This window comes from Castanea sativa, chromosome 2 (genome assembly GCF_040712315.1).
Source record: "Castanea sativa cultivar Marrone di Chiusa Pesio chromosome 2, ASM4071231v1".
In the NCBI taxonomy this organism is placed as follows: Eukaryota; Viridiplantae; Streptophyta; class Magnoliopsida; order Fagales; family Fagaceae; genus Castanea; species Castanea sativa.
The window spans coordinates 2,783,531-2,800,309 of record NC_134014.1 but is presented as its reverse complement, the minus strand read 5'-3'; the positions used below and the strand labels follow the sequence as shown (position 1 = coordinate 2,800,309).

The 16,779-nt window shown below is 35.0% G+C and overlaps 2 protein-coding genes across 2 annotated transcripts; one reads left to right on the top strand and one right to left on the bottom strand.

The window, feature by feature from the left end:
* Positions 1 to 1,951: 1,951 nt before the first annotated feature.
* LOC142625681 (putative serine/threonine-protein kinase WNK9) lies at positions 1,952 to 5,538 on the top strand. Its single transcript, XM_075799362.1, has 7 exons — positions 1,952 to 2,295; positions 2,418 to 2,455; positions 2,816 to 3,043; positions 3,155 to 3,375; positions 3,570 to 3,727; positions 3,810 to 4,227; positions 4,342 to 5,538. The coding sequence occupies exons 1-7, from the start codon at positions 2,221 to 2,223 to the stop codon at positions 5,361 to 5,363; spliced, it is 2,160 nt and encodes a 719-aa protein (XP_075655477.1). The 5' UTR covers positions 1,952 to 2,220; the 3' UTR covers positions 5,364 to 5,538.
* A 3,193-nt stretch (positions 5,539 to 8,731) lies between these two features.
* LOC142626038 (FLUCTUATING-LIGHT-ACCLIMATION protein 1, chloroplastic-like) lies at positions 8,732 to 16,356 on the bottom strand. The gene is made up of 6 exons (XM_075799806.1): positions 15,749 to 16,356; positions 12,597 to 12,699; positions 11,304 to 11,359; positions 9,623 to 9,787; positions 9,155 to 9,268; positions 8,732 to 9,046 (listed from the first exon to the last, which is right to left on the bottom strand). The coding sequence occupies exons 1-6, from the start codon at positions 16,124 to 16,126 to the stop codon at positions 8,954 to 8,956; spliced, it is 909 nt and encodes a 302-aa protein (XP_075655921.1). The 5' UTR covers positions 16,127 to 16,356; the 3' UTR covers positions 8,732 to 8,953.
* Positions 16,357 to 16,779: the final 423 nt, after the last annotated feature.

The following is a 16,779-nucleotide window of genomic DNA, read 5'->3' as shown; positions in this document are numbered from 1 at the left end:
ATAATCTTATAGCCAAAAACGTTTTTACAATGTTTATACAAACTATTAAGGTAGCAAATTCTTATTAGTTCGTACACTTGCATAACTTTTTATATATCAATAACCACTTATCACATTAGCAATTTGTAAAAATTTTGTAGTTTTAGCATTTTTCACCTTTTAAAGAACATAAAAAATTAATAGATTAAATCTAAAACAAAATATAAAAACTCAAAAAAATTAGCTCAACAACAAAAATTACCAATATAATAAAACTAAAAAAATTAAGTCCAATCAATATATTTTACCCAGAACAAACTACTTGGCCATTTAAAAAAATTTTAACTAAAATCCTTAGTAGTAAAAAAATAGACTCAAGGGTCGGAGCCACCGCACACAGCTAGCAGCAAAGTCGCCCCCCCTAAGTCCAAGTCCTGGCTCCGTCCCTGGTCATACTATCAATAGGCTTGACTCTTTAAAAATACTTAATTTAGAGGCAATAATCGGTGTCCATCAATATTGGAAGATGCCTAGATAAGGCAAGTATTGCATGTTTAACTTTGACTTAATAATATGAATAAAATGTTCAAACTCAAATCACGCTATTTATGAACACAGCCACATGCCTTGAGCTACTTGTCTAGAGAGGGAAAGTAATGTAGGCCCTCGGCTTGTCCGTGGGCCTAAGGCCGGACCCAACTAGGTCTAAACCATGATTACAATTTACAACTATTAGACTGACAACCTTGTGAGTTCTGACACCTAACCATACTCAAGCCCTTTAGCCCCTGTTGGATTTTTCCCACAACGTTATTTTTCATTTTAAAATAATTAAAATAAGGGTTGTGTTAACTGCCATCATAAGATGTCTATTAACAACATACTTTAAGTAAATTTTTGAGTAATTTTTTTAATTTTTGGCAGTTTTTCAACTTTTGGCAACATTTTTTTACCTTTTTTGATAATTTTTTTAACAACTTTTCTATTTTTTTAAAGTGAAACACAAAAAAGAAACCTTAACAAACACCACCTGGTGCTTGTTAACATTTCCCTTAAAATAATAAGTAAAAATTCGTACAGCCTACTGTAAGCTTGTTAGATTATATATTGTGAATTTTTGAAATATTTCATCATTTTTAAACCACAAAACAAGCTAATTTTTTATTGATGAGCGAAAGAAAAAAGGGGTGGGAAACTAAACCAAAAATGCTTAAGCTATATAGTGTGTTCTTTAGATTTTTCCATACTAAAAGATGAGGTGATTATGTAACTTATAATCTAGAGGATATTCTATCTCATCTTAATTCTGTAATTTTATTTGATTTGACTATTTTTTCTTAATAATATTTACGGTATTCTAAAAAAAATAAAGTAATTTTGTAACTTATAATCAAGTACATGCTGAAGATATTATATCTCATCTTAATGGTGTAATCTTATCCAATTTGACTATCTTTTCTTAATAATATTTACGGTGCTTTCAAAAAAAAGAAAAAGGAAATTTAGTAACTTATAATCTAGTAAACATGTCAGAGGATATTCTATATCATCTTAATATTATAATCTTATCCGATTTGACTATCTTTTCTTAATAATATTTACCGTGTTCTCAAAAAAAGAAGAAAAAAAAAGTGTCTTTAAGGTGAACTTGGGGACAACTTAAGGAAAACCATAATTCACATTTATGTCACAAACCACATATAATATTGTAAAAGATATTATTAAGTATTGGATGGTCCATGTCATGCTACATGCTTTGCAGGCCACAAGAGAGAGAGTCTGTGTTTGGTTTTACAGCTCGTGAATACTGATGAGATAGAAAGCAAGAGGAAAAAAAGAGGGTAAGGATGAGGGTGTTTTGTCAGGTTTTGTCTTTGGGGTCACTTTCTAGTCCCTAACCTTTGTGAAAATCTTTGCCGAGTTGTCTCTGAGTAGTTGGCAATTAATAAGAACTTCTTGAACTTGTCCTATTGATGGACTCTCCAAGGTCCTCTACTCTTGGTCTTTTCTTTTTGGTAGAAAACTCTTGGTCGTGCATATTACTCTTCTTCAATCTTTGTCCACACATAAAATAAAAATAAAAATAAATAAAAATTTATTTTGATTTAATACTGTATGACTCATCTCTCATCATTTCTCTCTCACTCACACGCCTACAAACACCAGGAAAAGAAAACATTGTATAGAGTAAAATAAGAAGCTTGTTAACAAAAGAGAATAGCTAAGAATAGAAACTTAGGAATGAATGGTGTTACAGCTATTGAACCAGATTACACTGAGTTTGTTGAAGTTGATCCCACTGGAAGATATGGAAGAGTATGTTAATATAACCTTTGTTGCTCACTTTTGGTTCTTGCTTTCATTGCCTGTTGGTGTTTTATGCTCATATTAACGTGGTCTGATTTTTGAGGTCCCCCCATATTTGCTATTTTTTGCAGTACAATGAAATTCTTGGCAAAGGAGCTTCAAAGACAGTGTATGAGGCTCTCTTCTCTCCATTTTTTGCATACCCTTTTCAAATTTCTGCAAGTTACCTACTCTTTTGGCATTCTATATGTTATTCTGTTAATATAATGGTTTTGCAAATGAATGGGTGGTTGGGTTGTATTGGAATTGTTGCAGTTATAGAGCCTTTGATAAACATACCCTTATCAAATTCTGCAAGTTAACTACTTTTTTTGGCATTCTATATGTTATTCTGTTAATTGGACTTGTTGCAGTTATAGAGCTTTTGATGAACATATCCTTTTCAAATTCTGCAAGTTATCTACTTTTTTGTTGTTGGCATTCTATCTGTTAATATACTGGTTTTTGCAAATGAATGGGCTTGTTGCAGCTACAGAGCCTTTGATGAGTATCAAGGGATTGAAGTGGCATGGAATCAGGTAAAGCTCTATAACTTCCTGAGAAGTCCTGAAGATCTTGAGAGGCTGTACTGTGAAATTCATTTGCTCAAGACATTGAAACACAACAACATCATGAAGTTCTACACTTCCTGGGTTGATATTGCTAACAGGAACATCAACTTTGTCACTGAGATGTTCACCTCTGGTACTCTCAGACAGTAAGCATCATAAAGTTCAAAACTTTACTGCTTCTCACCAATTTTTTTCTTATTTTTCTGATCTGAGATTTTGAAAATTATTGGATTTTCAATGCTGGAATTGTTTTTTAGGTATAGGCTAAAGCACCGGAGAGTCAACATTAGAGCAGTGAAGCATTGGTGTAGACAGATTTTGAAAGGCCTTCTATATCTCCACAGCCATGACCCTCCTGTTATCCATAGGGACCTCAAGTGTGACAACATTTTTATCAATGGGAACCAAGGGGAAGTCAAGATTGGTGATCTCGGCCTTGCTGCAATCCTGCGTAAATCTCATGCTGCTCGCTGTGTTGGTAAGCTGAAGTGTTTTAATTTTCCCTCAAAGCTAGAAACTTGCTTACAATTTCAGAATAGTTCACTTAGAATATAAGCATTTCTGTATATGTAACCACCATCAGTTTGGCATGCTATTCTTAGACAATGAATCAATCTGGGAAGAGTTTTAGTAGTTTGTGATTATATCCATTGGTTTTCTTTTCTTTATCAGGAACTCCAGAGTTCATGGCACCAGAGGTTTATGAAGAGGAATACAACGAATTAGTAGACATATATTCTTTTGGAATGTGCATCTTGGAGATGGTAACCTTTGAATATCCATACAGTGAATGCACCCACCCTGTTCAGATATACAAGAAAGTTATCTCTGTAGGAACTCAAAACTTTAAATTTTCTTTCCAGATTGAATTTTGTCTCCACCAACTAATTACTTATTGCATCTTGTATGTAGGGGAAAAAACCAGAGGCTCTTTATAAAGTAGAAGATCCTGAGGTGCGACTGTTTGTTGAAAAATGCTTAGCAACTGTGTCCCGTAGGCTCACTGCTAGGGAGCTTTTGATGGACCCTTTTCTCCAAATTGATGATTATGGATATAATTTAAGTCCAATAGGGTACCGAGGAGATTTTGATGAATTAGGCCCTCTCTTAAGAGAACCCCACTACGGAATTTATGATAGTAACTGCTCTTTGATCAACGATTATGGCAATTATCTTGGTTATATACCTGGAAATGATTTTGAAACAAGTGAACTTGATCTCTTCACTTGTCAAGGGGATGAGCATTTGACAGATGTTGACATCACAATCGAAGGGAAAAGAAGAGAAGATGATGGCGTCTTTTTAAGGCTCAGAATTGTAGATAAAGAAGGTTAGAGTTATGACATAATTTGTTTTTATTATTCCAAAATGCCACTTTTCTTCTTTCCTTAAATGATAAAAGTAAGCACTGAGACCAAATTGAGCATTACTTTCCTCTGTGCAGGCCGTATTCGAAACATCTACTTCCCATTTGACATTGAGAATGACACAGCATTGAGCGTTGCGGCAGAAATGGTGGCAGAGCTTGATATCACTGACCAAGATGAGGCAAAAATAGCAGATATGATTGATGGTGAAATTTCTACCTTGGTGCCTGAGTGGAAGAGGGGGCTTGGCATAGAGGGAAGTCCACATAACACAAGTGCAAGTTTCTGTCACAATTATGTTTCAAATGGTTCTCTATTGGATTATGTGTCATCAAATAATCCAGGTGCCAAGAATCTGCAAGTTCTTCAGTGTTCTAAGCAAGGAGGTGCTGCTGTCCATGGCCGTTTCGAAGAAATTACTTATCAGGTAGAAGAGTCCGAACAATGTGTCTCTGAAGGTGCACCAAAAACATCAAGCCAGTCTGGTGGTGGCATCCATTTTGCTGACATCTGGGCTCAGCTAGACGGGCCGGAATTGAGTTCACAGAGGTCAAGAGAGATCCACTGGGATGAAGGAAGTAAAACATTGGACCAAACACCCTTTGGATCAGATGAGAGAATAATAAATGTGGATGATCAATGTATATCCAATGCAAGAAACACTCTCTCCACAACCACTTCAGTTGACTGTGCCCTCTTGGATGATTATGAGAATGAAATTAGGCAAGAATTAAGATGGCTCAAAGCAAAGTATCAAATGCAGTTGAGGGAGCATAGAGACCATCAATTAGGAGCAAAATGGAAATTTTCAAGCATGTCTCCAAAATCGCCACCATTGGATTCTCCATCACTAAAGAGAGAGAGCAATGAAACTATCCTGGAATCTTTGTCCTCTGGGAAGCATTTCACTTCAGATTTTCCCGTTGCTGCTGATAAGAAATGCTCCAGTGTGGCAAACCAAAGTGAAAATAATGAGGAAACCAACGAATCTTTTAGTCCCGAGAAGATATTTACTACCAAGAATTTCTATTCAGGAGTTTTGCTTCCACACTCTCTTCACAGGGCAACTTCTCTTCCAGTTGATGCTGTAGATGTTTAAAGCCTGCCAAATATTCAGTTTCTCCCAATGCTGACACCACAACCTCCAAGTTTTACAATCAGAGATGTAACTTCCAAAGATTGTAGGTCTGTTCCCAGGTGAGAACGTTTCACTTGGTTTTTTTGGAATTAATGTACATTACTCACTAACTTTGAAGTAAACAAGGTTTCCAAAATTTTATGTTCATCTCCCAAAAGAAGGGAGATCCATTGATGACACTCTGATACTTTCATTGAATCCCTTGACATAATGAATTAATGTAATTTGAAAGAATGGCTTACAGGATGATTTTGGAGAGCACATATATGGATTATGGACCTCCACATGACTTTTCCTATACATGGACTTATTGGGAAACTAGACGTATCTCATAGTAGATGGAACCCATGGGACATCCCAACATCATGTCCAAACACCACCACAGGCACTCCTCTCAAGGCCATGTTCCACTTTAGTCTTCTGTATTGGCTGCACACCTTCTTGATGTGTGACCATAATGCCAACCTCCCAACCTCCCAATCCTAGAGACACAAAAATCTCAACTTTTTTCACAATCCTAGAGACCTGTATCAATGTTACACGCAGTATCATTTTCAATTTTATACTGACACCACTTTTATTATTATACCAATTACAAAATGTTTCCAAACTTTTTTGTCACTTTACTTATTGTATCAATGGACAAACGGCACCACATAGTTCCAGACTTTTCAATGACCTGTACCTCTTTTCTTTTTCATCTTTTTCCTCTTTTTTTTTTCTTCTGTGGGGACTCGGGTGGGGGGTTTAAGTCCTAAGAAAAGCATCATCTCAGGACAATTATAGGGCGGTTTTAGCTGGAGAGTAAAAGTAGAATGGTCCAATGGTTTCAGTATTTGGATAAGTACATATCATGCACCTAACTGCTGGACCCATGTGATTCTGCTTGACCAAGTTGCCAACTTGGGTTAGATATTCTGAAGGGTATTTTTTTTTTGGCTAAATAAGGGGGCGACTTAAGTAGGCGTACCATATTAACACTCTACCCGCTAAGCTTGGGCCTGCGAGAGCAAAGAAGAAGGGTATTATAGCATAGAATATAGAAAAGCCATATGCCATACTTGATGACTCTTTCTAGTAGATGCCACGTATTATGTTTTTCCTCATATTGTCACTGGCCAATGATCAATCCCATTAATGAGGCAAAAGGTGTGGAGAAATTTCCATGCAATGCAAGGAGATGTAGATGAAGTATGGCAACTGATTTAGTCAAGTACCACATAAAAGAGTTAGTCTCAAATTTAATTAATGTATTATAATGTTAATGGTGGATATAAAAAGGAGGATATGATTGATTACTAGCTCTAAATTATTAGATTCCCATATTCACTCTTATGCTTTTTCCGATCTCCTACTATTAATATTGTTGTTGAAGTGGAACTTTCACTTTTAACAACTAATTAGGTTTGCTTCCATGACTGTCTATGAAACTTTAAAAAGTTGGGTCACGGAAAAGTGATTAATATAATAACACGTAGACTGATTCCATTATGACTCTCTTTAAAGAGGCCTTTACTAACCAGGCTTCTCATGTTGAATTTGGTAGTAGAAAAGTACAAGAATAAAGATACCGTACAACTATGGCAAGTGCATTATCACCTGGACTCGATTATTATTGTTGTTTATAATGTCTAGTTTCTGTCATCCTCGGCCCCCCAACCTCCAATTTGTGACTCAAACGCCCCAACTTTTTTCTGGTCAATTTAGGTGTGTTTTTATTGTACGAAAATTGAATAGTCTCTATGTGTTGTAACATCATTCAAATGTTAGAAACTACAATCTACAATCACCTAAACTTAGATTTAACACGGTATCGTGATCATTCTAATATGTGCTATGATGACATGATATTGTACATTTAATGATTAATCCATTTTGAAGGAATCGATCATTGTGTTATAAGAAATAAATAGTCAAAGGTGCTTGATTCTCATTAGAAGCCTAAACTTGCATGCACTACCCTTTTTTTTTTTTTTTTTTTGGTCTTGAATTTCTTTTCAATTGGTTTCAAATAAGTGTACAAGGTAAAATCTCTCTCCATGCCTTAAATAATGTTGGGTTCTTTTTCTTGTTAACACGTGTCATGTTTTGATAAATAAAATATTGGACTAAAGTTTTTCGACATAGTTGAGCCCGAAATTCATACTAATGGGTCATCTATGAACCATTATCGATATATTTTCCTTTATACAATAAAATAATGTAATGAGTGAGGAGAGTAGAAAATAATGCAGAAAAAAAAATATTTCTGGAAAATAAGTAGGTTTTAAAACATAGAAGAGATGGGAATTAATACATGAGCTTATTGTTAGGAATGTCAAACAAATATATCTAAGAAGGTTAAATAAATATATTGGAAGATGAGTGGAATCATAATATAATTAATGACATGGACGCTTTTAGCCTTTTAGCCATTCCAAATAGCTTTAGCCGAAGCACGAAGAACTCAGCCGAGCTCTCCCAGACCAAAAAAGTGATGAATGTCCACTAACCCGTAATCAACTTCATAGGTAGCCTTGGACTAGACCCAGCCCACGATCAACTTCATTGTCATTGGACAATGTCCAAAAAAGCATTTTCATGAGTTAATCCAAGTCAACTTCATTGTCATTGGACAATGTCCAAAAAAGCATGTTGTTGCCTTCCATGCTAAACAAGAAAAGTTTGTTTTTTGTTTTTGTTTTTTTTAAATTTTTTTTTTTATATATACAATATAAAAATTTTATTCTAGTATAATCTAAGTATATATGTGTGTGAAGTTTTGTTCTGAAGACTTAAATCTCAGCCCTTACTCCCCACATCCCATAAGCACTTATACTTGTTGATTAACCACCGCTTTAAGGGTGCACAATAGAATTGAATGCTAAGTGTGATTGCATTGTGGAATTTAGGACAAAGGTAATTAAATGGTTGATTAGGCCGTATTAATTATGATTTGAGACAGTTTGCACTGTTTTATTAGAGGGATTTAGCTATGCAGCAAATGCTAGTTATGGGCTTCTCATGGGTTACAAATATTCTAAGATTATTTGCAAGCCCATTTGTGGGTCCTAGATGCTTTTATTTGCAAGCCCATTTGCCAATATACCATGCAGGTTTTATGTCAAATTGTCAATGATGCCCATTATTTTTTATTTTTGATGAACTCAATCATGCCCATTATTTTGCAAATATATATAGTGTAAAATTATAGAATTTATAGCCGATTTAATGGTTATAAATGCCCATTATTTGGCAAACGTAGATGTAAAAGTGGCTAAAAGTTTGTTAAAAAATTTATTCTATCAAGTAGCTCAGCACCATGATGATGCCATAGAGAAATATCACACTATCAAGCAAATAAACTATTGATATAAGTGCCTAATACGGCATTTCAGCTAAGTTAACATATTAATGCATTTAGGTGGAAATGTAAAATAGGTTAATTTTGTACTTGAAAATATGTTACAAGGACAAAGACAATTTCATTTCCTCTTCAATTGCCTTTGTGAGTCAAAAAATAGTATGTGTGTATCCCATACGACTTCCGAACAGATTGCACCTTATCATTATCATATTGGCCTCAAAATCGGGTATTTTTCAAGCAATTCATCTTCTGACAATGTATCATGTTCTACCTGCGGGGTCCAAAGCACCTCTACAGCCTGCAAAATTATTAAACATAGAATTAGAGTCACAACATTCCTAACAAATTCTTAATGTTGAATTGTTAAGAGTCGTACAAGTGGTGGATCTATATAGTCCGACTTTACCAATGTTTCTCTGGAAGTGACGGAATTCAGTTGATGCAAGGCCTTTCTTAAGTCCTCTGTACTTCTGATTTCAGGTAGATTTGGTGCACCTTTAACAGCGACCACGAGTGTGACCTGTGAATCAATTTACATTAAAGGAGTAAAGACTAACAGACCTGAAAAAGACATAGAAGTGGGAACAAACTAGTACTACAGATCAACTCTACATGACCCAAATCATTGATTCTTGGTTTAGTTCTAGTAAGGATATTCCATAACTCAAAAAGATAAATTTCATTATTTAACAGCTTATGCTTGAAGTAAAGACCCAAATTGAATTATCAAGCTCTAAGACACGCTAACTCAAACACTAACATTAGTATTTAAAAGGAAGCATATGCAGTATGTGCCATAAGAAATTATGGCAATCAAGTAGCTTGAGGCACAATAGGTATGCATGATATCTAGAATTCATAAAAGATGATATACCACTATGTAATCTTTTCTAAGTTTGTTGTCCTTTGGGATAAGGGTTCTTTGAACTTTTATATTGTCAACATTGACAAGTGACTCGATTTCAATTTTCTCCCTCTCTTCAACTGAAAGTTGTCTGAATTCCTTTTCCACAGCTTCAACGCCCCGCTTTTGTTTCACCTACAAGAAAATTTTAGTATGTGAAAGTGCTCTGTTGTTATATAATTTTTAAAAAGAAAACTTCTTTTATGCAAGCCTATGGAGTTTAGTTGCAGTGAACAGCTGGAAGCAACACAAAACTTGAGCATCTTTTTCTCAGGATTTTCATTTCTCTAAAAAAATATTTTAGGCATTCGTTGTTTTTTGCAAATCCATTCACTTAAGATGCTTTTACGTAACATCGAAGAGAATGAATTTCTCATAGGGCAACAATAGCCAGACTGATGGAGTAGAATTAAAATAACGTAACTCTCAGCACAAGTTGTGGAATTATCCTGACCAAAATACAAGAGTAGCGTAACTTAATCGCTTAACGCTGCTGTTCTTTTCTTTCAACCTCACTCCCTAATACAATGTCATCACCACTGCTGTTCAAGCATAATCTGAATTATCAGATGCCGATTATAAAGTTTTTTTTTTTTTGGTTTCTTCTATCAAAACCAATGTTTTGTGCAAATGATATTGTCACCATATTAAATTCTAAAAAATCCATATAGCTGACCCAGCTTCAACATGTCCATCAGATCACCATCTCCACAGAAACTAAAAGATGCAATTGGCTATTTCACCATAAAATGATACCAAAGGACTAATGCAATTCACTTGACAGGGAGAAAAATGTTTTTCGATTTATTTAAATATCAGAAATTAAGTTATAAATTATGGATAAGAAATTAGGTGAAAACAAAATAGCAGCATTAATCATTTTCCTCTCGGTCAACATTGGAAAACCTGAATAACAGATATTAATTATGCACAAAAATGACAACATAGAAACCAAAGAGAAGTCATTGTAACAGAACATAAATCACAAGTATAATGAGTTTTAAGTGTTCTGAAACACTGTTTTCCAATGAAAGTTAGAAAACTCAAAAGATCAGCTTAGTTCAGATATTGCAGAATTGAATCGACTAACAATCCTTTCATCAACTTGTGTCACGTGTGCCATAGTAAAAATCTAATGCAACAAGAGGATGCAAGCCATGGAAGATGTATATGAAAGGTTAAAGAAGCTCAACATGATGAGGGAAATTCTAAAAAGTACAGTTTGTGAAGATAAAAGTAGGCCCAAAAACTCTGATAAAGAAGACTAGAGTACTCTTTCTAGTCCAGAAAAGGCAGAGAAACAATCATGTTTCTTATGATCACATATTTGCATTTACAGATCAATAAGAAAGTATAACCCCATCATACTAAAGTTAAAAGTACACAACTTGAAAACAAAAGAATAGTTGAAGAAATTAAACAGGAATACTTTAACATTTAATATCAAGGTTCTATTAGCTATCCCTATGCACAACAAGAAGCTTAACACTATGGTTTAAATTACAGGATTTTCAAAATACAAGAACAGAATCGAAGATATATCTAACTAATATCACTTTCAAGCTCAGCCTTCTCATGTATATATTGATTAAGAAGCACAATGACTTTCAGGGCTACTATGCACCATCCTTTACAAGATTATGTGACTTACAGATGAATAACCAGAGATCCAGTAATTTTGATGCCGAAGCAGGGCTACTATGGACTCTGCAACCATAATAAAAAGGAGGAGAATGTTACATCAGATAACATGTAAAACTAGCTAAAGTTAAAGCCTTTAATATGTAATGCAGTGATAAGCATGACTAGCAGACAAACTAGTGATGGCTATAATAATTAACTTCATTTCAATATTAGTGACATCAAACTATGCGTTTTTGCCTGTCACCAAGGAAATAATTTTATATTTATTCAAAAAACATCAGAATTTATCTCACACATGAAGAACCAACCATAAACCATGCACGGGAAAATTGAGGGGAAAACATATTATTTTGACGTTACCAAAGAGGAATTTGTTGTCACCACCCAGAAACTAAAATTTTCATTAAACCATATAATCATGCTAACCTGTATTGTACATGGACTAGTTTAAGTTAAAAAAATTTCAAAGCCATATTTACAAAAAGGGCATAGATCTTCAGTACAATTAACTTTTAATTTATTCTCATCTCCACCTTGGGTGAAATATGGTACAATGCTACATATCTTTTCTGGAAAAAAATTTTAAAAAAAAGTTCCCTCATAGGGTTTTGATTTTCACACATCCACTATTTCTCATCTCTTTTTTCACATCCACTTTTGTGTGATAAAATGTGGACATTCCCACATCAATTGTGAATATGTGTGTGAAATAGTGAATGTAAACGTCCATGAAAGAATATTTAGCCTTCCCTCACCAAAGCTTCATCAATCACTGAAGGTACAATTTTTTTTCTTTTTCTAATTTTTGCTCTCATTTATTATAAGCTGTAAATATAGAAGTGATTAAGAATTCTTAGAAAACTTCTTGGGCACAGGAATTCCTGTGTACCAACATTTCTGATACACTCCTTTTCCTAGCTACATTTAAAAAAAAAAAAAAAAAAACTCCTTTTGAGAAAATATCCAGAAGTAGTTATGTAAATATACTACATATCTATACCCATGTCAGATCACATCCAACACAGGTATTATACTCATTCTGAAGCGTCCATGTAGTAATGTACTATAGGCTTACTCATCCTTGAAACAAATTTTACCCTATTGGGGATAAAGTACTGGAGTGGAGCAAATGAACATGAGGGCACTGGATTATATGGCCGGTTGAAAAGAAATTGGATATATAAATTCATTTATAATGGTTGGTTCCTAATCCTTATGGTTCCTAAAGGAATGAAAAACATAGTCTAGTATAAATTTAAAATATCATCAATGAAAAATATGTCATTAATTCCATATGAACCTGTTAATATGATGTGGAAACCCTTCTTTTCAGATGTGTCTCCAGCTCCAGCAAGATTATTAAGATCTCTTTGAAGTGAATGAGCCTTGCCTGATAGCCCAACCTGCAAGTGAAAAAAGAAAATATCAGGAGAAATTAAAAGCTCATTAAAAGCTCACTCTCGTCTTTACCTACATATTTCCTTTCCCTTCTTCCTTTACCGGGTAAGGTGGCAAAGCGTATGGAGAAATTACAAAGAGATTTTATATGGAATGAGATTGGTGGTGAACCTAAAATTCATTTAGTTAATTGGGCCAAGGTCTGTAAGCCTTTGCAGGCTGGGGGGCTGGGTATAAGACATTTGGGAAGCTTTAATTTTGCCTTGCTAGGAAAATGGTTGTGGAGGTATGGCATGAAGACTGATGCTTTATGGAGGAGGGTTATAAAGGCAAAATATGGGAATAGTTGGGGTGGTTGGTGTACGAAAAAGGTGACAAGTCCTTATGGGGTCAGCCTGTGGAGATACATTAGAAGTGGCTGGTTGAACTTCTCTAAACTCCTAGTATATGATGTGGGGACTAGAGTGAAATTTTGGAAGCATGTGTGGTGCGGAGACTGTACTCTCCAAGAGGCCTTTTTGGAGCTTTATTGTATTAGTTGGTTGAAGGATTCCTCGGTGGCTGAAATTATGGGTTGGTCTGCTGGGAGGTTTCACTGGAATGTGCAATTTCGTCGTCCACCACAAGATTGGGAAGAAGAAGCCTTTGATCGGTTTATAAGGTTGGTCTATTCTTCGACAATGTGGGAGTTTGGCCCAGATAAGGTTTGTTGGAACCTGCAAGGAATAGAGATTTTGAGGTTAGAGGATATAATAGCTCCTTCTATCCTCCTACTGTTGTTTCCTTCCCATGGAGAATGATATGGCAATCGAAAGTTCCTCCATGGATGGTTTTCTTTTCTTGGTTTGCTTTCTTAGGTAAGATCTTAACAACAGACAACCTTCATAAAAGACGTGTGATAGTGCTTGACTGGTGCTATATGTGTAAGAAATGTGGGGAGTCGGTGGATCATCTTCTACTTCATTGCTCCATAGCTTGGGAGTTGTGGTCTTTGGTTTTCTGCTTGTTTGGTATTCAATGGGTTATGCCTCATACTGTTCTTGAGATATTTGAGGCCTGGCAAGGAAAGTTTGCGCGATATCGTCACATTGATGTTTGGAGATTAGTGCCTCATTGCTTGATTTGGTGCATTTGGAGTGAAAGGAATGCTAGAAGTTTTAAGGGTTGTGAACGTTTTTTGCTAGAGATTAAGCCCTTTTTCTTGCACACTCTCTTTGAATGGAGTGTGGTATTTTCTCATTTTTTTTGTTCTTCTTTTCCTATTTTTCTTGATCGCTGTACTTTTGTTTCCTGATTTGTGCCCTCATAGTACATCCCTAATGTACTCGGCTTGGCACTTTTTCTATTATTAATAATATTCTTACGTTACTTATAAAAAAAAAAAAAGAATTTTGGGAATGAGAAGGTCACAAAGATGACAACGCAATATACACATGCACACATGACCCACAGGAAAAGGATCCCAATTTGAAGAGAATCCATTTCATTATTTTTATAAAATAGAACAAATCCAAATGGTGTATCTAGTCTCGTGTCATGTTTGCCAAGAGCCTTGTAGTTCAGCTAGTTGGCACCTCCCGGTGTGCATGACATCCACGATTCAAACTCCCCATTCGCTGTTGTAGCTATCAAATTATAGGGGGGAAAAAAGTCTAGAAATAAAATATGAACTGTGAAACACACTCTTCATTTCAATTGGAGATCCTATCTCCTAGGGTCCACATGGAGACCTGATTTATCAAGTGGACTTGAATTTAAAAACAAAGAAATAGAAATTAAGAGGGGTGGGGGGGCTAATAGTGCAGAGGTCTCTCTTATTGGGATAAAAATCAGCCACAGACTGCATACTGGAAAAATAACAAATAATGTTTTCAATATTACTTAACCCTCATTTGGTATTTCAAAGAAGAGGATGATTGAAAGGGAATACAGAACCCAAGATTTTCAAACTTTATTTTCATATTCAATTCACAATTAGAAGTACTAATGTCACTATGTTCTCCTTTCTATTTCTGTGGCCATAATTGAAAACACAAATTATGCACTTTTGTGTTTGTGTGTGTGTGTATCTTACTCTAACTACTTAAATTGTTACTCCATACCAGAGTCTAAGTTCTATTTGAAATTCCTAAACAATAAGTCTAGGCACACAACATTTTTCATGATTGCTGGCGTGATGATGAATAATAAAAGTGATGTCAATGATCTATCTGGGTGAGGAAAAATAAATTTTGATGAACATCTAGTATACATCATGTTCAATCATAACAGGCCATATCAATACTTATGAAAAATGTTTGCGGCAGCTCAAGGCCAAAGGCACATTAATAAGAAAAGACCTTAAACTGTGAATAAATAATTGGTTTAAAAAAAAAAAAAGGCACAAGCATAGGTGGGTTGTACACTCTCTTCCTTATCCTCAAGAAGGTCATCAAAATTGTTGGCCAATAGAAATCAAACCCAATTGAAAGTCATAGTTGTTTAAATAAAAAGGGTTATGAGTAAGCCAAATCATTAATTGATGATGAATTTCCCCTAACATTTTGAGGCTTCAATTTTTGTAAGTCAATATCCCCTACAATATATTGTCAACATTATCCACTCAATCTCCCACACGGAAACACATTAAATATAAAATTGGAAATTATATTTCATTTTTCCTTCACCATGCATCACCTTACCTCGTTTTTTAATAAGGTAATAAATTTCCATCTCTTGAGTTAAATTTGATGCCTAACCATGATATTTGGTACTCTATATGAAATTAATTTTGGTTTGGTTCACTGAATTTTTATGTGTTGAATCCATCTTTGTTTGGATAGGCTAAGGCTATTGGGTGATTCTATTGTGAAGTTAAGTTGATATAATGCATTTCATGAACTAGAATCTAAATCTATTGAAATGTAAAATTACTAATTTAAATATATATGAACAGCTAGTATACATCCTGTGTGTACTTTGTGATTTCTAGTTTTTCTAATAAAATTTATTATGCATTGAAAAAAAATTCCACACATATTTGATGAATTAGGAACAAGCAGAAGTAAACAATACCTGAATCTTGACAACACTCACTGCTGTATCATAAGTACAAATCATCCAAAGTAAAAACCCACCAAAAATTCCAAATGGCAAGAGACTAAACCATGAAAAAGAACCCTTGTTCTCTCTCTTTGGCTCTGCATTGACCCTTTGGCTATTACCATCATAGGATCTATAGCCACGACCATACCCTGGTTTACCATAGTGATAATGATATACATCGTAAGAATTAGACGAGGAATGTGACGATTTTTCTTCCTCTGAAGAAAAGGAAGAACCACCCATTCTGCCACCAGAGGCAGCTAAGGCTGTGTACAAAAATTCATGGGTGAATAACAAAGCTAGACTGAAAGCAAGAATTTGGTGGTTTTGAAAAAACTTGAAGGCCATTTTTGTTGGGCTCTGTTAGGAATTTTTATTTCATAAAAGATACTATCTGGGATTTGGATGAGAAAGGCAAAGAGAAACAAGGTTCATAGGATTAATATAACATGCACGAGAATACTTAGAACAGAAGGTATCATTTCGTTTCTGAAATTTCTTGCAACTCGTTTGGAAGTTGGATGGGAATCACTAGGAAGCTCGGTGGAAGTGTTCCGCGTGGAATGAGAGGCTCATTTGCTTTCAATGTACCGAATAGGAGTTATCAAAAAAAGAAAAAAAGAAAGTACCGAATAGGACCAAGGTAGACCAAATGTACTGAATAGGACCAAAGTAGAGTGATTAGACCATATAGTACAGAAGTGGACTGAATAATATCAAATGAACTGAATTAGACCAAATTAACTGAGTAGGACCAAATTAGAGGGAATGGACGGGATAGGACCAATATCAACCGAATAAAGCTGAATAGACTGAATAGGACCAAAGTGGACTAAATAGAACTAACTTTAACCGAATAGAATTAAAGTAGACTGAATAGAAGCAAATGGACCATGTAGGACTAAAGTGGATAGAATAAGACCAAATGGACCCAGTTGGACCGAGTTAAATCGAATATGACTAAAGTGAACGACCAAATTGGACTGAATAGGACTGAAGTA